This window comes from Rutilus rutilus (assembly GCF_951802725.1).
Source record: "Rutilus rutilus genome assembly, chromosome: 15".
Lineage (NCBI taxonomy): Eukaryota > Metazoa > Chordata > Actinopteri > Cypriniformes > Leuciscidae > Rutilus > Rutilus rutilus.
This window is the reverse complement of record NC_140220.1, coordinates 6,372,809-6,394,707: the sequence shown is the minus strand read 5'-3', so window position 1 is coordinate 6,394,707 and position 21,899 is coordinate 6,372,809. Positions and strand designations below refer to the sequence as shown.

Here is a 21,899-nt window from a genome sequence, read left to right as displayed (position 1 = left end):
TAGAATGTAAAAGGTTGAGTCAAACCTGCGGAGAGTCTCGGCCGCGTCCTGGGCGTCTGCATCTCCTGTCGCGCGTGAGGGAGCATGTGGTACCGCTTGGCCTCGTTCACCAGGTCTCGGCAAGCCTCGGACGATTTAATCAGCTCCTCATTGTCCACCACATTCAGCAGGTAACTGGGGTGGATGAAAGGAAGTCTAACGACGGCCAGCAATTCGGATATGTGCTGTGAGAGAGAGACAGAGAGAGAAATATATTCAACATGTGAATTCAGCCTGAGCTTGTTGTCTGCCAATCGTTCCCTAGCATTTCATGAAAATGTGACTTTTTCCATGTTTAAGTGCTATAATCGGGTCCCCGGTGCATCTACCAACCCACAAAACGTGAAAGGTGACAACCCAGTAACTTTGTTTTGGTAAGCCTTTCTCTGCAAGCATGTCAAAAAATAAGCTGATCAGATTTCGCTCCCCTTCTGACGTTGGAAGGGGATCTTATTATAATATTACCGCCCCTTAACCCCTTACCAGTCACCCCCAATTTTGGCAAGTGCTGCATACATGAAATGCCCAAAATAAAAAGGTTACTGCTCATAAGTAATTCTGAATAGAAACATAACACACATACATTTAGAAAGCCAACACTTGAGAGTTTATAGTTCAAGACTCAAAATTAACCAGACTGTTATTAATATTGAGATATATAAGCTCAAACATATTTTGAACTAAAATAATCTGGGATCACCAGTGATCCCTGACTGGTAAGGGTCTGCACGTTTCCACCCAAGGTACCGCCATTTGGTTTACAAATTACAAAGTAACAAAGTCGTTGGCTGCACAGACGAGCACAGAACGCTATTTGACCAAGCAATCTCACAGCTGTGTTATAAAGTCCTCAAGGAACTGTATCAGCTTTTGTAAAAGTTGAACATGACTGTACATGGGACTGTCGATGAGATGAATCAATGTAACCACTAACCATTCAAAAACATGCAGGTGCAGTCTAAAAGCTGCAACCTCTTCCTGAGTCTCTCCGTAAGGCTGCACTCACTACTGGTGGTTATTTCTGAGATTTTGGACGAGTGAAATTCGGGTTTGTTATTGTCGCAGTATCCGAAGCTCGTGTAAAGGATCGGCCGTCTTCTGAACGGAGGCGGAGCAGCAGCTCTTTTGCATTTAAAGGGACACACACAAAAATGGCGAGTTTTTGCCCACACCCAAAAAGGGGCAAATTTGACAAGCTATAATAAATGATCTGGGGGGTATTTTGAGCTGAAATTTCCCAGACACATTCTGGGGACACCAAAGATTTATATTACATCTTGTGAAAAGGGGCATAATATGCCACCTTTAACATAAACATGGTCATATAGTGTGAACAAGCTGTCAGCGTCCACACTGCTTTAAAGGTGACGAAAGCTGACTGTGTTGTAGGAGACAGCAACTAGCACATGCGTTATGCACCTGCGTGTAAGGAAAATCTGTCTATATCAGCAGGCATCAATAGTTTATTTTCACCATTCAAAAAGGGAAACCGAATCTAGGACCGCAGATAAACAAACCGTAAACAAAGCAGCGCTTGCTTGCAATTCTGAATATCAAACATGCTGTTCACTTTCTTCATTCCAGGCGATTGTTATGAAAATATTCGCACACTGGAATGCTACATATACGCGAGCAAGTCCGTATCTTTTAGACTGAGGTAGTGTGTTAGGGGTTGCTATGGTGAGGACTATCCATGGCCAGCTTGTTTGTTTAGAGTCATCCTCAGTGGGGCTTTTGCTCACGTCAGCGTTAAATGCTGTAAACACGAGTTGACAGGGACAGCAGCCAACCCGACCCCCTCACCTCTGTGCTCACAACGCATTACATAAACATCCGTAAAATAAAACAGACACGGGCGGTGTGAACACCTGGGCTTCTGCTGTCTCTCAGAGCGAGACGCGGAGAGATTTTACCTGATCTGACCTTGACAAAGTACTCTTACTATCCATTCCTCATTAAAGGCAACCTTTCATAATGAAACTGCATATTAAAAAAAAAAAAAAAAAAAGAAGTAGGATGACACTTAACTTTATCTACTGGGAATTTAATGGATTGTGAAAAGTACGTAGAGGCTGAAGGTCAAAATCACCCGTGAGAGAAACTTCATGTCTCCAAATGCTAAGGCTTCATTTGCAAATCTATCTGTAGTTTCAATTATTGCTGTAACTTTTATTATCTTAAACTTTTAATGACTGCATTCAATACTGGATTTTAGAAAGGATGGATATACTACAACAGAAAACAAAAAAGTTTTGAAAAAATATAATCGCTACCATTTCCATTATTGGATATTATTGTTGTTTAAAATAAATGTAAAAATTATAATAATAAATAAAATTGTATATATTTAATATTGGTCTATTTAACCAATAAAATAACTTTAAACAAGCAAGCAAGCAAACAAACAAACAAAATAAATAAATCTAGTTGGCTATTTATCAAAAGAAAAATATAAATGAAAATAATAACAATAAAAAAAAAAAACTAATAACCAATATAGTACCAAGATGGACATTATTATATCTAGTTATAATAAATCATGCACAATAAATCTAGCTATTATAGGTCAATAAGGTTTTCTTATTTTATGATGTCCTATATAAGTTTGAAGTTGACATCCCAGCATTGAAAAATCTTTCGTCATCCCTTACCCAGCATCCCTAGGCAAAAACACTTTATTTAGCAAACAATAGAAGGCAAGATGCCAGGCGCACACAACGGCCCGAGAGAGATTTCAGAAATGTGTGCCAGCGCTCGGCACGGCCTTACACGTACTTGCCTAAACCATCTCAAATGTGTACCGGATCTGAAATTTCGGGTTTAGCTCACTGCATTGGCTAGACGTCTGCCTTTATGGAATGTTAAATGCTTTATGTCATATGTGCATCGTTTGCATACTGATATAATAACCGGCATGCTCTTTCAGCGTATGTCCCACCAACAGGACCACATATCGTTGAACTGTTCCATGATCCCGACTGTGAGATCAGGGATTAGGGATCCCAGTAAGGATCTGATCTAAAATAATGTCACGGCAGATGGATGCTCCCCTGGCGCCGGCCCCGTTCCCCTCCCCTCGACACACTCCTGCCAGCGGACGGGTTTAGCCGACCCAGCCAAACCGCTTTGGACTGGTTAGAGAAAATAATCACGATCTCCCGGCTCAACCGGGCCGCCGGGACCAGACGAGGGGGGAGTTGAGCTCCATAAATCTGAACAACTAAACTGGTGCTCGTAGGCTCCTGTCTTGTGGCGGCCGATTAAATGATAGCGGTAAAATATGCAACCCTCCAGATGAGACGAAAGAAGCAGCAGCAGCAGCTCAGCGGTGACAGATTTCACCCTGAGGAAAGAAATCACAAACTCAGATGAAGAATTCCACTGTGATCCACACTGTAATGTAGCCACCAGCTTTTAAACGGGACATATGCCCTGAAATCCACATATAATGTCAGTCAGAGGAAACTTTTTTTTTTTTTTTTTTTTTTGCAGTACAATGTTCATTTAGCATGTAAGTGGACCTGTGATAAAATGTTTTATTAATTAAAAATAAGAATTATACCATATTAATTTTAATAAATAAATAAAATATTTAAATGTACTTATTAAACACACACACACAAAAACACACAAACTTACTTTACTAATTAACTAATTATATTAATTATAATTAGTACATAATTACTACACACAATTACAACAAACATTACTATTATTCATGTTTTTGAAAGCCTCTTCTGGTCATCAAGCCTGCATTTATTTGTTAAAAAAACTGTAATATTGTGAAATATTATTACAATTTAAAATAATGGTTTTCTATTTTAATATAATTAATTCCTGTGATGCAAAGCTGAATTGTCAGCATCATCACTCCAGTCTTCAGGGTCACATGATCCTTCAGAAATCATTCTAATATGATGATTTGACACTCAGTGAATGCAATGTTGGAAACAGTTGTGCTGCTGAATATTTTTTTTTGGAACCTGTGATACCTTTTCAGGATTCACTGATGAATAAAAAGTTTTAAAATAATTGCATTTATTCAAAATATAAATCTTTTTTTTAAACTATTTAAATCTTTACTATCACTTTTTATCACACATCCTTGCTGAATAAAAGTATTGATTTCTTTCAAATAAAGAAAAAAGAAATGACTGACCCCAAACTTCTGAACTGTAGTTTATAAGATTTCTAAATACATTTTTAAATAAAAACTTTTTATTCATCAAAGAATCCTGATTTATGAAGGACCATGTGACACTGAAGACTGGAGTAATAATGCTGAAAATTCAGCTTTGCATCACAGAAATAAATCATATTTTAAAGTATATTCAAAGAGAAAACCATTATTTTAAATTGTAATAATATTTCACAATATTAGTTTTTTTTCAGTATTTTTGATCAAATAAATGCAGGCTTGATGACCATAAGAGACTTCTTTCAAAAACATTAAAAATAGTATGTTTCCGAACTTTTATATATATATATATATATATATATATATATGTGTGTGTGAGTGAGTGTGTGTGTGTGTGTGTGTGTGTGTGTGTGTGTGTATGTGTGTATGTGTGGGCTTGTATTTCAACTTGTTAGGCTCAATGTTTGACTAAACATGACAGATATGTATTATATTGATCAATATAAAGTGAAAAGAAATATATAAAGTGTTCCCTGATCTGTACAAAGTTGAAAGCCCCCAGGAATGCTTAACAATTTATTTCTTTATTTGTCTTTTACAGCGAAGCAGCCGTGTTGGGCTGTTTTTACCCTCTCTGACCTCTAACCCAGCACACCACGCTATAGAAGCGCACACATCACAATTATTCAGCCATAAACAGCACCAGGGCGACTCACGCTAAAGGCATTATCTGCACACAGACACTCCTCCCACACACACATCCTGTATCTCTGCCTCATCTATATTCATGTATCCAGCACCTTGTGCTTAGACTCCTTCCAATGCTAGGCTCAATTTGTCAATGCGCTTAACGACGCCAATCTCCTGTGCATTAAATCAATGCTAAAGGGATCTGACATCCTCCGCTTAAACTGGACGCTTCGGTTGTTCCTGACAGACTTCATCAGGAGGGCGTGTCAGGGTCGGATCTGGGAATCAGCGGTAATTCATACACCTCCGCTTCCCAGTGTGGGAAAAGCGGATGAGTCCCTATCCTCTCGCTGCTGTCTCGTAGAGCTATTTGTCTTCGTGTCCAGGCATGCCGCTAACGCATTTCCCTTCTGTCATCCGGGACCTCCAGAGACAGGGGTCCTTCTATTCCTGTCATCAAATTGTCAGGTGTTGATCACCATGGGGAGGTGACGGGCCTTTGTGCTGTACGCATGAGAAGACTGGAGATCACACAATGAGCTCTCGGCAGCAGAAATATACATTAAGAAATGCATGGATTATGGTTAATGGGTATGGATTTTTATAATTGTATAAATAATCATATCAAAATATATACATGAATATTATCAAAAATAATACTTTTTCATGTTTTTAGATTTTTATGTATTATTATATACACACACACTAAACTTGTTACTTATTTTTATAAATATCAAAAAAATTATCAAAGAATATCAAATCTATCCAGATATAAATCTACAATTTTTAGAAATATCTAAATATGTATGTATGTATATACACACACACACACAACATTTTATTTAAAAACAAAACAAAAAAACAATTCTAATACAATCTTGTGTGTATTCATACAGTATTTACATACATTATTAAAATGTGTGCATGACTAAAATCTAGAATTTTTATAAATATAAATTAAAATTAAATATTAAAAATATATTTTCTAATATATATACAGTACAGGCCAAAAGTTTGGAAACATTACTATTTTTAATGTTTTTGAAAGAAGTTTCTTCTGCTCATCAAGCCTGCATTTATTTGATCAAAAATACAGAAAAAAAAAGTAATATTGTGATATATTATTACAATTTAAAATAATTGGTTTTCAATTTATTATACTTTAAATTATCATTTATTTCTGTGATGCAAAGCTGAATTTTCAGCATCATTACTCCAGTCTTCAGTGTCACATGTGACATCCAGTCTATCACATGATCCTTTAGAAATCATTCTAATATTCTGATTCATTATGAGTGCTGGAAACAGTTCTGCTGCCTAATATATTTGATGAATAAAAGGTTAAAAAGAACTGCATTTATTCAAAAAAAAATATATATATAAAAATATAAATCTTCTTTACTATCACTTTTTATAAATTTAACACATCCTTGCTGAATAAAAGTATTGATTTATTTCAAAAAAAAGAAAGAAAAAAAATTACTGACCCCAAATTTCTATTTCTATTGTATATTGTTGTTACAAAATATTTCTATTTTTAAAACATTTGCTTCTTTTTTTTTTTTATTCATCAAAGTATCCTAAAAAAGTATCGCAGGTTATGAAAAAATATTAAGCAGCAGAACTGTTTCCAACTTTGATAATGAATCATCATATTAGAATGATTTCTAAAGGATCATGTGATAGACTGGAGTTACTGGAGTTAAATTCAGCTTTGCATCACAAAAATAAATGATCATTTAAAGTATAATAAATTGAAAACCAATTATTTTAAATTGTAATAATATATCACAATATTACATTTTTTTCAGTATTTTTGATCAAATAAATGCAGGCTTGATGAGCAGAAGAGACTTCATTAAAAATAGTAATGTTTCCAAACTTTTGGCCTGTACTATATATATATATAGAGAGAGAGAGAGCATGTACTTGTATGTACTTTAAAAGTAAATGAATACCTAAAGTTGTCCTGAAATGGCATGCAGTTCACTTGTTCGCCTCCACCAGCAGCACTTTACAAAGTTTTATGCATTAGCTCGACTCATTCAATATGCAAGAGGTATCGGCTTACTAGCGAGACATGGCACGGTATCTCACCTTCCTGTCCCAGACACAATACTTACACACCTCACCGGCCACATTAAACCTGCATGTGCAACATCAACTCGAAAACTCTCCGACCTATGAAGACAACAGTAGTGAACGCATCAAAGCACAACACACACAGCGACTCTAACGTCAGGGCTAATCAGTCTGACGGCACAATGACAGAGTCTAAGTGTGCGCCTGCAGGGGGCCGTTCAGTGACAAGAAGAGCGCATGGAGCTATTCCCAATTCCAGCCGTCAGATAGGCAGCAGGAGAAGCATATGGGTGTCTATTGCTCTGTTCCAAAACTAAGTGAGCTGCCTAACTAGGCAGCATCCTAACCATCATGGAGCCTCATAAATGACTGATTTGAAACAGCAACTATGTGCCACACTGCACTTCGCATGAGACTCACTAGTGATTCCAATACAGACCTTGGTCTGGTGATAACAGAGTAACAGTGCAATATTCAAATCACTATAAAAATACACAAAATACTAAGTAAAATGCAGAATATGGTCAGGTTTTAACGAAATAAACGGTTATTCATCAACAGTTTTCTTACTTTTTGCAGATTATTTTTTTTCACTGTGCTTGTTGCAATGCATTATGGATTTGCATTCTCAGTGAAGGGATACACTGCAAAAAAAAAAACTAAAAAAAACTTTTTTCTTGTGCTTCATTTCCATTGCAAATATCTGAACATTCTTAAAACAAGATACTATTACTTGAGAAGCAAAACAACATAAGATAACATGTCTTGCTTTCTGAAAAATGCATCAAAAAAAATATTCTTCCTCAGTATTTTTGTCTCATTTTCCGGTTCAAATATCTAAACATCAAGATACATCTACCAGAGGAGAAAATTACTTAAGATATTAAGTCTTGTTTTCGAAAAAGTGACCAAAATGTAGTAACTTTGTGCTTAAAACAAGAAAAAATGTCAGCCAATGGGCTAAGAAAAATAAATTAAAATTGAGGGAATTTTCTTTTCTTTGCAGTGTACATAAAATCGGTCCAAAACAAGGTATCTTAAGAGGCGGTATATATTTTTTTTTGCAAAAGCCTTTCAGTCGGGAGCTCAAAGACAATATCTTAAAAGACTGTCTCTGTTGGCAGCTCAGGTTTAGGAACAGAGCAAATGTGTGTGAGAGGCCTCATGTTGTTTTTATGCAGAAGATATCGAGTGTGGAGAAGCTTTATTTAGTCTCCCTTAAATATAACATCAGCCAGGAAGAAAGAAATGAGCCACTGAAATATTCTCTCACACACAAGACAGAGGAGTTCAGCTGGGGGGTATCCTCTCATGAGAGAAACAGTAGCGAAGGGAGGGAAGAGTCTGTGCGCACTGAAGCGAGATTCAGTTGGCCTTATGTCTGGCTTTCAGCTTTTGAAAGAGTGAACACAACAGAGTTATACGCACAGGAACCGAACCTGACTTACCGTCTCAATGAAGCTCAACAGCGACGGGACGTTTTTTCATCAGTCTTGGTTCGTTAATTATTTTTCTCATTTATTTCCTTCATTCTGTAGGCATTTCAAAAATGCCTTCAATAAATAGTGCTACGACATGAACCAATCCAACCAGCTCTGAGAGGAATAACAACATTTGATTCAAACCAAAATCAGAAAAAGGAGCTCTAAACTAATGAGCTTTCCCATTAAGCATTGGATTCAAATGAACGAAACCGTGTAAACCCAGCAAACAAAAATTTGTTCTAAGAATGTTTTGCTAATGTTCATATTAAGTTATGAAAATGTTATTTCTGAATGTTCTCTCAACATTCAAAACATCCATTAAAAATAAAAGTTTTTTGGTTATGTAAAAATGAAAGGAACATTCCATTTTATCATTTTGCAAACATTATGGAATTGTTACTTCTGAATGTTCTCTAAAACGTTCTGAAACAAGTAGTAACATTGAAAAAACATTAGACAAATGTCTAACTAAAACGAAAAAAAAAAAAAAAAAAACGTTCCACGAACGATGCATAATAATTTTGAGAACATTATTAAAGACCAGATAACGTTATTTTAACATTACTGGAGGAATGTTTGCTCATAACTTTTAGAGAACCTTGCCAGAACTTTAGATAAAGTCCTGTTAGCTACTTATTGGCTTATGTCAAGTTATTACTGCTGTCAAATCGATTAATTACAATTTATCACATCTAACATCAAAGTTTGGGTTTGCATAATGTATATATACACACACACAGACAGACAGACACACACACACACACACACACACACACACACACACACACACACACACACACACACACACAGACATAAATAATATATATAAATAAAATAATAAATATACATACACACACATATTATGTAAACACAAGCTTTTATGTTAGATGTGAAATTGAATATATTTTAAACTGATTCATTTATATATGAACCATCCACCTTATTCACTAAAATGAATAAATCTTTCCAGTGCACAAAAAGAGAGAGTTTAGGAGAGCATGTTTGATTATTGGCTAACGTCTTTGCATTGTAAACTCTAGATTATGTCTACATACAGTAGTAGACCAAACTCTTTCCACAGGGCAGATTTTTTTTTTTTTTTTTGATGATGTGAAATTAAGCACTCGTATACTTAATATCAATAATATAAAAATCTAAAGACTATGATAACCAGCCTGCACATTTTATCAGCAAATGATAATAAACTCATGCACTTCACTTCTATATATTACAATACTAACAGTTCTAATTGAGACTAAATGGTTATTTCGAATTGTTAATAATCCAGTCTGCATGTCTTTATACTCAGACAGAATGAGGGGTGAGATTGAAGTCCTCAGCAACATCTGCAAATTCAACGAGTTCTGATCTCATTAAAAGGCTGAAATGGGAAGATTCTCTTCTGCCCTCAAGTCAAACATGACCCCGGCAACTAATGAGTGCTGTCTGCCAGGACAGAGCATCAACGCTGGTACATCCATTGTTATTTTCTGACTGCTGAATTAGATCTCCCTGCCGAGGGTGAATGCAGATTGCCCCCTTGTGCAAAAACCATCATTAAGCATTCTTTTCAGCTGCATATTAGTTCTCTCCTCAAAGGAGATGCAATTAATCAACCTTCTTTGTCAGGCCGCCTCACCGTTCGGTCACGATAAAGCGTCGTACGAAATCATCCAGGGCGTTTCTTTAATGGCTCCTTTGCACTTGGCGGGAGGGGAGGTGTCTGTAATTGAAAGCATGTGGGTCGGACTCTGGACATGCCGTGCTCGGCAGGGCAGGGGCCTGATCTTTAGCGGCTCCAGTGCCGTGCTGTTAGCAATCTCGGGAAGTTTAGTCAGCGTTTGAGTGACGGAGTCGCTGCTGCTCGGTCCCGGCAGGTGAACACATGGCACAGAGAGTGAGGTTTATCAAAGCCTTTGCCACATTCTGTTTTTTATGCTTGCACATGAAATTTGAGTGACTGGAGGCAGTCAGACTATGAAGCTCGCTTTCTCTTTTGAACAATGTAATCTTAGCCTACAATAGGGGTGTCCAGTTCTGCTCCTGGAGGGCAAATGTCCTGTCCTGTCCAATTAAACGCACCTGAACCAGCTTATCAAGGTTCTACTTGTGTAATCAGTTCTTGACCCGCTCCAAGCGGGGGAGGTGGGCAGACTGGGCACGCTAACAAGGGCGGTAAAGACCGCAGCACTAGCGCGTCTTTTGAGGCCAAGGTAGTGAAGTCTACACGCACAGCTCTTACTGGCCAACATTCGTTAATCTCACCCCCCTAAACCTCACTCTTACCCGGGTCACGGCACCAAATTAAACTGGACTTACTCGACTCGCTCCGAGCGGGACTCGAATCGACGTCTCCGGTGTGGGAGGCGGGCACACTAACAAAGAAGCTAAAGACCACAGCCGTTAGCTTCAGTTCCTAGCACGCCTCTTGAGGCCAGGGGAGTGAGGTTTACACACAGCTCTTACTGGCCTACATCAGTAACACTAAGCATACAAGAAACTTCCAGGAGGAGTGTTGAGGTAAGTTGAAGCTAAACTCTGCAGGACAGTGTTAGGAGAACCCCTGGCCTACAGTATCAGACTGTCCAAAGCAAATTAGTAGAGTCAGGACATACACGTTGCAATTGGGGCTTCAAAAGAGGAAGAACATAAGAACAATGAGAAAAGTGTTGGGGACTTCTATAAACTTTATCAGTTTGGCTCAAGAATGTTAAGCAGTTGATGTAATGTTTGCCCAGTAATTGTAATTTGCTGATAGCAATCAGATTGTCGTTATTAACTGATTCACAGGAAAGTCGGCACTGAAACTGTGTGACTTGAATGTTCAATAGAGCGCAATCGTTACTGCTCACTTTTAAGCCACTTTGGATCAAGAAGTAAAGAAATATAAAATAAAGTTTGAGCCATAGCCTTTGGTTCTTTCCTGGTCTTGTTCCCCTCTCTACACTCCAATTGTTTCCAATCTCTTTTCCTACTGTCCAGTGAAGGTGAGAAAAATCCTCACACAAAAAAAAATGTTTCCATAGGGATTTAAAAAATAGCTCTGAGATGAATCACCATTCCAAGCTTTTATAAAAAAAAAATCAAAAAAAATCTGTTGATTATAAATATAGAAACAATATATCAATAAGAGGCTAAATAACAATGAGTATATTGTAAAGTAATCAAATATATACAAATATGCACTGCAATTCAAAAGTTTAAGGTTAGATTTTTACATGATTTTGAAGGAAGTCTCTTCTGCTTTTATTTGATCAAAAATACAGTAAATACTGTAATATTATTACAATTTAAAATAACTGTTTTCTATTTGTGAATGTCCGCTGCTGTTCATCATAAATCAAAAGACATACAAAAAAATTCACTCAATGTTCTTGACTTAATAACTTAATAGCTTTAATCAGGATTAATCTATATTTATACAAATAAATATGTCTGTCTAAAAGAATGAAGAATGATGAAGAAACAATATCATTAATTGATAAGACCATGTTTCTTTATGAGAAGTGGTTAAATTTAATTTTAAGATAAAGACATGTCACAGCAGTGTGTATGTTCAAACCTCAACATCATCCATATTAACAGGTTAATAGATGTTTTCTCCAGGAGTATATAAGGGCCAAAAGTCTGGCTGCTTGAGAATAGATCTGTGTGTTCTGAATGCTTCAGTAAACCCGGCTGATCCTTCTCATTCATTAGGCAAGTGTTAAAACACACGGCTAAACACAGTTCTTCTTTCATACCTCTGAATGACATATCTTTCTCAATCCAATTTCTTCCCACAGTCTCTCATACACTAATCCAGATCGGAATGAGTCACGTGACGCCATTAATCAGCCAGTCCATCTAGACGTATGACTACTGGACCAAGGACAAAAGAAAGATCATTTACTAACATTAGGACAGGCTGATCGTTCACATCTTATGCAGGAGCTCGGCGCCGGTCCCAGGTGTGCCGTAAGAAGCTCTATTTTAAGCTCGGCTCTTTCCCCAGCGGCTCGCGCGGGCCCTTGTGTTACAAGCACATAAAAAGCATGTTGACTCACTGTAATAAACTAATGCAAATTGTGCAACGGCGTGAAGGATTGCACAATAAAGATCCATACATCACTGCACATGGAGGTCTGGCGGCTGTACACAGCGCAACGCGCCGCCCACTAATTCACCACTAATTTACCGTGAAGCATAAAAGCTGTTATTTTTACATTATCTATAGTTTCGGCCAAAAACGATTCCCATCTCTCGTGCATCTCAGACCGCCGGAGCATGTTTGTAGAGCTCCACGAACAAACGTTTGCTCAGAGCAACAACAAACATTTGCCTTAGCGTTTGTGCATCGACTGTGACAATTGGAGCTGATATATCCTTAGGAAATGTCAGTGGATTCAATCAAAACGCTTCCATCGGGGTCTGGAAAGGGGTGAAATTCAGTAAAAGAGAGAGACAGACAGAAAGATTGTAAAAAATGCATCCGCATCCCAATGTTCCAGAGTTGTTTATGAACTGTGCGCAGTCGCGGGCCGTTTCATAGCGGAGAGAAACTTGTGGTGGTGCATGAGTTTTTTTTTTAAGCAGCAGCACTGTCACACATGGCTCATCCATTTCAGACAGTCTCAGCACCCCATCAGTACTCCAAAGGGTCTAATGTCATGCCACACGGCCCCTGAATATCTGATCTCGGCCGCTGGCTCCTGCACGCTTCTTTGCTCCGCTCTCTCTTATTTATGTTTGCTGCGAGTGGCCTGAATGTATTCTTCAGGGTAGCAGAAATAGAAGTGCAAGGACAGCAAAATGGTGTTGACCTCTTGTTCTCGGGGTTCCGGGAAGCCAAAACTTCTTCAATGCGGAGAGAGATTTGAGAAAGCCCTATTGAATTGTCTAGCCCACCGCAGACAGGTCTTTTGATCCATAAAGAAACAAAGGCACTTCAGGGGGCCTGAACCCTTGGTGTGTCTCAACAAAAAAAGGCAAAATTCAGCTTTCACACGGAACTACAAAACTGAAAGCAGTCACAGTGCTAAATAAAACACAGCCTACTAAGTTTTAACTCTCAATGTGAACAACAGACAGTAAAAATTTATAAAGTACAGACTTGGTGAATTTATCAGACCATTTTTTTTTTTTTATAAACACTCAATATCTGTATGCTGGATCGGAAATAGATTTTATGGGCACATAAAACAGTGGGTAGTTTTTATCTACACTGGTTGTGTTGAATGGTTTTGATTCACTAAAAAAAACGGTTCATAAGAGACATTAATTTGGGAATCGGGCTGCATTGATCACTCTGTATATTTTTCATTTATTAACTAAAAACTAAAAAAGTTTAAGAGTCATTTCTTCAGGAATCAGACTGCACAGTTTATGCCATTCATTTTTGATTCACTAAAAAGAATCAGCTCATAAGAGTCAGTCATTCAGGAACTGGACTATATTGGTCACTGTTTATTTTTTATGCATGCATTTAAAAAAAAAACAGGCTAATAGCAGTCATTCGCTCAGGAATCAGACTTGTCACGCTGTTTTCTGATTAATATTTTTGATTAATTCAATAAAAGTTTTTTTTTTTTTATTCTCTAATTAAAATCATTAGTTCAGAAACCAGACAATGTAGCTTCACTATATGATTTTGATTCACTAAAAATAATAGGCTCATAAGAGTCAATCGTTCAGGAATCAGACTACTTTGGTCATACTGAATGCTTTTGATTGATTCACTAAAAATGGCTCAAAAGAATCAGATGTTTGGGAATCAGATTACATTGGTTGTGCTGGATGTTTTTGATTCGCACAATTTAACTTTTTTGAACCAAATTGAACAATTGAACCAAACGCATTTGTTTGGTAATCACACTATACAGTCTGCTCAGTGTGTTTTTGATTAATTCACTAAAAAGAATCAGCTCTTAAGAATCATTTATTCAAGAACTGCACTACACTGGATGTGCTCGGTTTTTGATTTACTAAAAAGAACCAGCCCGTGAGACTCTTTTTGCTTCACTATAAAAGAACAAGCTCATAAGACTCATTCGTACAGGAATTGTATGTTCCAAAGCTTATGGGTTCGGAAAGACACAAAAGTGAGTAAATAATGACAGATATTTTCATTCGATCGAATTTTCATTTGGTCGAAAGCCAAACGCATGTTTTCAAAGTTATCATCAAATTTTATCAAACCTTTTTAAAAGTGAAGGCCAAGTATAGTAACCCACTCTCGGAATTTGTCCTCAGCATTTAACCCATCCAAGTTAGTGCACACACATTAGGAGCAGTGAGTAGTGAACACACATACACTGCAAACTGTGGACACACACATTCGGAGCAGTGGGCAGACATGTTTTGCTGTCTGTGTAAAATAACCCCAAACAGTGGAGGACAAAAGGTAGTTTTACAGCACCCACACTACTTTGAAAAGTAGCTTGTCAAGTTACAGATTTGAAACAACTTCACACACACATGTTGTGAACATCTCACCTGCACTCTATTGACTGGGTCCTTCTTGATCCACTTGATGACGGTCTCATAAACCAGCTCCTCTGCCTTGGTGTTCAGGCTGTCATTGGACAGGTAGTTGTTCAGGTCTTCTTTGGAGACGCTGAGGATCTCGTCTTGTCCCGCCACATCAGGGAAGTTCTGCAGGGCGAAGGCCTTGGCCATGTTGTGTAGCTCCGTGCAGCACATGGCCTCAGCCATGGCCAGAACCCCCAGGCAGTTTGCTGCAGTCAGCTGCTTTTCTGAAGAAGAGAACAAGAGAGGCGCTCACATCCATAAAAGATCACGGCACAGAGGGGACGAAGGCTCTAGCAAAGCTATCTGTGCTGTATATCTCAAGGCTCCAGAAAGGGGCCCTGCTTTAGGCATTCCGGAGACGAACAACAGAACAAATCAATTGAGCTCAGTGCAGCGGGTTGGGACGCTGTCCCACGGATTAGAATGGCAAGGTGAAGCTCATCTTTAGTCCCGCTGAGTCACGTCTTAAAGTATTTGACCAAGCGGGTGCAAAGGTCCATGTTTTAAACAAGGCAAGTGTGTTTTTGTAAGTGGAGAGCCCTACTTTACACCGCAAGAGCAGAATATGAGTCTGACACTTGTGTCGTGGTGAATGAATATAAGTCTGGATTGCCAGTCTGAGTGTTTTCTTAAGAGACTCTTACGAATTCAAATTTGAAAAGAATAATTAAAGCTGCAGTCTGTGACTTTTGGTGCTCTAGAGGTTAATAAAACAGAACTGCATGCGTCTTGTGGAAGAACATTGTAGCCGGAGCTACTTCTCTCTGTTTATGTCTATGATGAGTCACACAGGTACTGGGATACTCCACAGTGGAACGACCCGTACCAGTCTAAAATAGTCTGAATATAAACACTTATTATAGGTGTACTGTAGTGATTCAGGATAAGAAAAAAAAAAACCTTGGTTTGGAAAATGTATTCATGATGTACTCAATTATTATATACATTTTGTAAATTTGAACAAAACAAATTAAGGACTGCAGCTACTAAATGTAAGATGTAAGATTAATTATGATAAAAATAGTGTGCCTATAGAAAGAAAGAAAGAAAGAAAGAAAGAAAGATAGAAAGAAAGGTCATACTTGTACATTTTAAAATTTAACATTAAAAGTATAAGTACAATACAATAAAACTGGTTTAAATTGTAATATTTGTAATGTATATATATATATATATTTTTTTTTTTTACTGTATTTTTGATCATGAGCATAAGAGACTTTCAAAAACATTTAAAAAAGCTTACAGACCCCAAACTTAATCATGGCATTTGCTTGCATTTAAAATTGTTTAATGGTTCATTAAAAAAAGATTGAAACAGTAAAAAAGAGCTCAACATTTGGATTTCGTTAGGGCAGTATATTTATATTGGCCCGTTTACAACTTTAACGGAAAACTTTAAAATATTGGTATAGTACAATGTGCTAAAAATTCTATTTCACAAGGTCAATAAAGCAGTTATTAAACCACTTTCAGATATAACGCATTCCTTACAGGTGGCGTAAAAATGCAGACTTTCTTCATTCAATTATAACAGCGATTACTGTGAGCAGAGCCATAGATATAGAGTACTAATATATAATATATAACTCGCATTATTTAAAGGAAGTGACAAACGAATAAGAAGCTGGATTCAGCCTTATACTAGACAAACTGCTTTAACAAAATCAAAATTGAGCACTTTTTATTGTACCAATATTTTTATGAACCACTGAACTTGGCATTTAGGACAATGCACACTGAGCCGCCTATTGTGCCATCAGTCCATTTCGCGGCACGGTTTCTCTGCCGCCACAGACTTAAATTCGTTAAAGCGGACATAAGACCTTGAAATATGACATTCTGCCCTAACAAAAGCCAAATTTTGAACAGTTTTTACTATAACAATATTTTTTTATGGACCCTAGAACTTGGCAAATAGGGCAATGTACACAGCCGTATTGTTCCATCAGCCCATTTCACGGCGCGGTTTCATGGTCGCCACAGGGGATGTGGACATAAGGCCTTGATACCGCTCTAACGAAAGCCGAATTTTGAGCAAGAAATATCTCTATTAATTAAAGCACATCCATGCTCTCGTTTTTTCCTAGTAAGTAGTAAGATGGCAGAAACGCAAAAAGGAAAAAGGTTATCAACAAATTGTAACGCGTGAGCACGAAAACATTTTTTTGTGTTCACGTGAAAATGTATTGTGTGCACGCAATAGTTTCTCTGTTCAATGCAAAACGGTTTGTCTCTGTCGACCAGAATCAAATGAACAGATGCAACCTGATTCAGATAAACATAATAAATGTGGACGGCATGAAACCACTGTGACATGACATCGGTGTGACTGTGCAGGTCTTACGCAACCCAATTTGTCTCCAAAATAAAACATAAGAGTACAAATTGTTGTAAAACTGGTTCAGTGAGCGTCTGGTGGAGGCAGATGGGCTTTTATTATGTCTGTGCCTTTGGAGGCAGGCCTGCAGCGTGCCATCACCAATAAGCCAAACGGGCCACTCGTCTTCTTCCACTCCCGGAGGAAGGAAAAATGTGATTTTTTTTTTAGGTGAGGTTTCTGCCAGAGGCCATAAATGGCGTGCCGCAGAGACAGACCGCAGAGCGAGGCTTATGCCCGGCCTGGCATGAGTGTATAGACACGCTCTGAAGTTTCTGAGTCAGCGGTGCTGTGTGTGGCATTACAAACAGCAGCGCCCGGCACTAACACATGGGCTGCACCTCGCTATCAATATCACTTCAGCTGATGTAACCTCTTTTTCTTAAACCGATTTTAAAACACGCTCTGGTAATAATATGCGCTATTGGAATTCCCAGACTATGTGCCTATTGAGATATATTTCCAAACCTGTGCTCCCCTTATTTCAACACTCCCTCGCTGGACTTAATCAATTGTTTTGTACTTTAGTAACTTTGACACACGCAATCAGATTTTTTTTTTTTTTTTGCCCAAAGGCACAAACAAATCTTCAACCTGCATTACGCTGACTTTCATTTGTTGGGGTCTTACAGACACTCGACCATTTCTGCAGACAAATCAATAAGTGATCTCAATGCCGGATCAAGTGACCGTTTAAAACAAAAGTTTGTCTTTGTCCGCATTCTTAAGATGTGCAGTATATCAATGGCATGACTCTTTCATTAGCTAACATTCGCTGAACCACTTCTGAGCAGCTCCACTAGCATTATATATGAGTGTTTCTTCAACTTAGAGCACTTTCATGTCATTTTTTTATGACAACTAACATATTTCAACATTTGTTTTCACAAAGAAAGTCACAACTAAATCATCTGGAAAACTTTTTTTTTTTTTTTGTTCAAATGCCTTTTTATTATTTTACCCATGTCCCAAACTTTCAACCATCAAATAGATTTACATATTTTAAGACTGAAAGTCTGAGGCAAGGGAAAACAATGAATAATACAAATATATATGATAGTTTTAAAACTATTTCATTACAGATTGTGTGAAAAAAAAGAGAAAAAAAAAGCGTATACATTTTATTTCAGGATTTTTTGATGAATAGAAAGTTCCGATTTTTTTAAAAATCAATTTAATGCATTTTTGCTGAATAAAATTCTTTTAAAAAAATCTCACCGACTCACCGTTTTTAACAGTAGAGTAAATAAGAAAAATTCTTATTGTGCAACATTTCCAATCAATCTGGATTTTGTACAACTATTAAAAAAGTGTGAAAATAGGATTTATGATGCATAAAACATTAGCTTTTGTTGTCTAAAAGTTCACAGTGAAGAAACACTCATACTTTCTCTGCCTAAATTTTTCCTCATCTCCTGCCAGAGCTTTCCTCACTCTGATGGTCACATCGGGCGCCTACATGCCATCTGAACTTCCTTCATATTTGGTATTGATCGGAATAATCAGTGCTGGATGAGATTGAGACATTGGGTTTGACATTTCAATGCAATTGTTCTCTGACCTTTATCCAAATGAAAGAATACATCATCCTGCAGAGAGAGCGAAACGTAGCTTGTACATGACTTCATCTGATGGATGTTGGGATCTTTTGAGTTACGTACCTAAGAAAGACACGCAGACTTTGCAGAAGGTGTTGAACTGGAACTTGTTGGCGGCCTCCAGCAGGGTTTTGGCGTTGGCCGAGTGGATGACCAGCGAGCCGGTGTAGACGAACTCCAGCAGCAGCTCCAGCACATCTGCACCAATGTTAGTCATCTTCAGCTCCAGCTTCTCTCCAGTCCCCGTCTCTCTGGACGACCTGACGACACACACGCACACAGACGTACACCAAACACACAAACACAGAGGTCATGACCTAAAGGAAAGCCTTATGGCATACCCAAAATCCATTACAGGATGATTCTATGCAACGGCTGCCTTTTCCAGTTCGATGAAGTCATTTTTAAAGGGATAGTTCACCCAAAAATTAAAACTATCCCATTATTCACTCACCCTCAAGCCATCCTAGAGTAGGTGTATATGACTTTCTTCTTTCAGCCGAACACAATCGGAGTTATATTATGAAATATCCTGGCTCTTCCCAGCTTTATAATGGGAGTGAAAAGAGCCTGAGTTTTTGAAGCTCCAAAAAGTGCATCCATATTTATATCCAAACATCCATGTTTATCATTTTATAAACTGGCTTATAATCACTGGGTTCCGATAACAGCCGTACGCGAGTCTCGTTCCGGCGGAAGAGTGACCTCTGACCCGAAGCATGACGTAGGATGTAGGAGTAGCGTAAGTTTAGGTGAAAGTAGACGACTCTCGTGGTTCAAACTAATAGAGCTGGGCAACAAACTCAAGCTCCTCCCACATTCCTCTTTAAAAATGTACAAATCTTTTGCTCTATCCTCTGAGCTTCCGCGTTCGTCAATACGTCGGGTCAGAGGTCACTCTCCCGCCGGAACTCGACTCGCCAGTGATTATAGTTTATAAAGTTCTAAATATGGATATTTTTCTGCATTTATTAACCCACTGGAGCCGTATGGATTACTTTTATGATGGGTGGATGTGCTTTTTGGAGCTTCAAAATCTCAGTTACTATTCACTCCCATTATAAAGCTTGGAACAACCCGGATATTATTTTATATGAATCAGATTGTGTTCGGCTGAAAGAAGAAAGTCATATACACCTAGGATGGCTTGAGGGTGAGTGAATTATGAGATCATTTTCATTTTTGGGTGAACTGTCCCTTTAAAGTAAGTGTCTGTAAGATTTTAAACATTATATCAGATACTATATAATGTGTTCCAAGTGTGAATAAAATGCAGTGTGCTATATCAGGGCAAATTAATACATTTTACTATATTTTGGGGGGTTAAAGGAATAAGGTTTGGGGGGTCTTAAATAAGGTTGGGGGGTTAAGGTTCACCCTAAAATGAAAATTAAGTAATTTACTCACCCTAATGTTTTTCTAATGCAGTATGAAATTCTTTCTTTTTCGGAACACAAAAGGAATTTTTTTTTTATCTTAAATTAAAATATGACAAATTTATATATACTTTTTCATTTCACTTTATTTTTCATTTTCAATATATTTTTTTAAAATAAATAATTATTCAAATGAAACATTTTAATTTTATATTTATATAATAAAAAGTTTATATATATAAAAGTTTATATATAATAAAAGTATTATTTAAAATATAATTATAGACATTTACAAATATATATATTATTTTTAAATAGTTTTATTTAGATTTAATTTATTATCTTAAATAAATAAAATTAATTTAAAGAGGAAACATATGGTAAAAAATAGAGTAAAAACAACATTTTAGTACTACACTATCAACTAAAATATACAAGACAAATTGTACAAAATTTTGGATTGGACATCTAAATGTGAAGAGTAGAAAAATGGCATTCTCAAGACACAAAAAAAGATAAAAATACAAAACTCTCTGTTAACACAGTAAAAGTTGGCACTAGTTATGCATTGTTTATCTGTTTTCTTTTCTTTTGTACACAAAAGGCATCCGTTTTGTAGAACGACCCTACAGGAAAAGCATAAAGCACAGATAACAATGCACTCGGTTTCTTGCATCTGAAATTAAACACAATCTGAATCAAAGAATGAAAGACTGTTACACATCATCATGGCATGCTTTGAGGACGGGTGCAGGTGGCGCACAAATGCACAGAAAGAATGACAGGAGGGAGAAAGACATGGAAGGGGAGGAGGGCTGATACGCAATCTGCCTGTCCACGTGAAGCGATCGCACAGTAAACTGGCGGAGATGGAAGCGTTTCATTACGTTAATAAGATCCGTCCAAGCACCGCGAGCACATTCACGACACACTCGGTATCTGTGTGTGAGACTCTCAGCCCAGAGTTACCTGCCTGCTCATGTCTTTCACATGCAATTGCCCTGATCACTTCAAATGATAATTCCCATGGGGTGGGGGGGGGTGTGTGAAATGTGAATAATGAGCAGCATCAGGGGTTTTATGCTCTGAGTGAAACGATAATCCCCTGAAGGTCAAGGGCAGGAGGAGTGAAATGAATAGCCACGCAGCCGTTGATTGTGTTTTAGTGTCGGCTGAAGATAGCACTGATGTGTACAGTCACCAGATAACTGCCAGGCTACCAGACGGAAAGCCGATATACATGGAAAGGCCATTAGGTGAAAATGAGGTGATTTCTAGATATTTTTCTTGGCTCAGTATCCAATACCGTGATGATCCGCCTGCAGGTTTTCAAAGAAGCGGTCATTTCGGGTGATTATTTTCCAGCTAATTTATTGATTACACTGCTGGCCATTCGATCTAGCGTTACATATTTGCTTTAAATGTGATGGTGAGCTGTCTAAGTTTCATGCAATTCTAAAATCATCTTCCCACGGTTCCCGGAGAGTGAAAACTCTCTGCAAAATGATGCAATGTTTTAACAACATCAAGTGTGTAAATGCTACAGCATTCAAAACAAGCAGCTGGGAATGCCAGTGTTTCTAAAGCAAAATATTTCATCACATT

The 21,899-nt window shown here is 37.6% G+C and overlaps 1 protein-coding gene across 1 annotated transcript in view; it reads right to left on the bottom strand.

Moving 5' to 3' along the window:
• klhl29 (kelch like family member 29) overlaps positions 1 to 21,899 on the bottom strand; it is a 270,850-nt gene that overhangs the window by 52,044 nt on the left and 196,907 nt on the right. The window contains exons 7-9 of the mRNA XM_084432701.1: positions 18,982 to 19,178; positions 14,908 to 15,167; positions 26 to 224 (exon numbers count right to left, since the gene is read on the bottom strand). Of these exons, the coding sequence (XP_084288827.1) occupies positions 26 to 224; positions 14,908 to 15,167; positions 18,982 to 19,178 (656 nt within the window). The remainder of the gene's footprint in view (positions 1 to 25; positions 225 to 14,907; positions 15,168 to 18,981; positions 19,179 to 21,899) is intronic.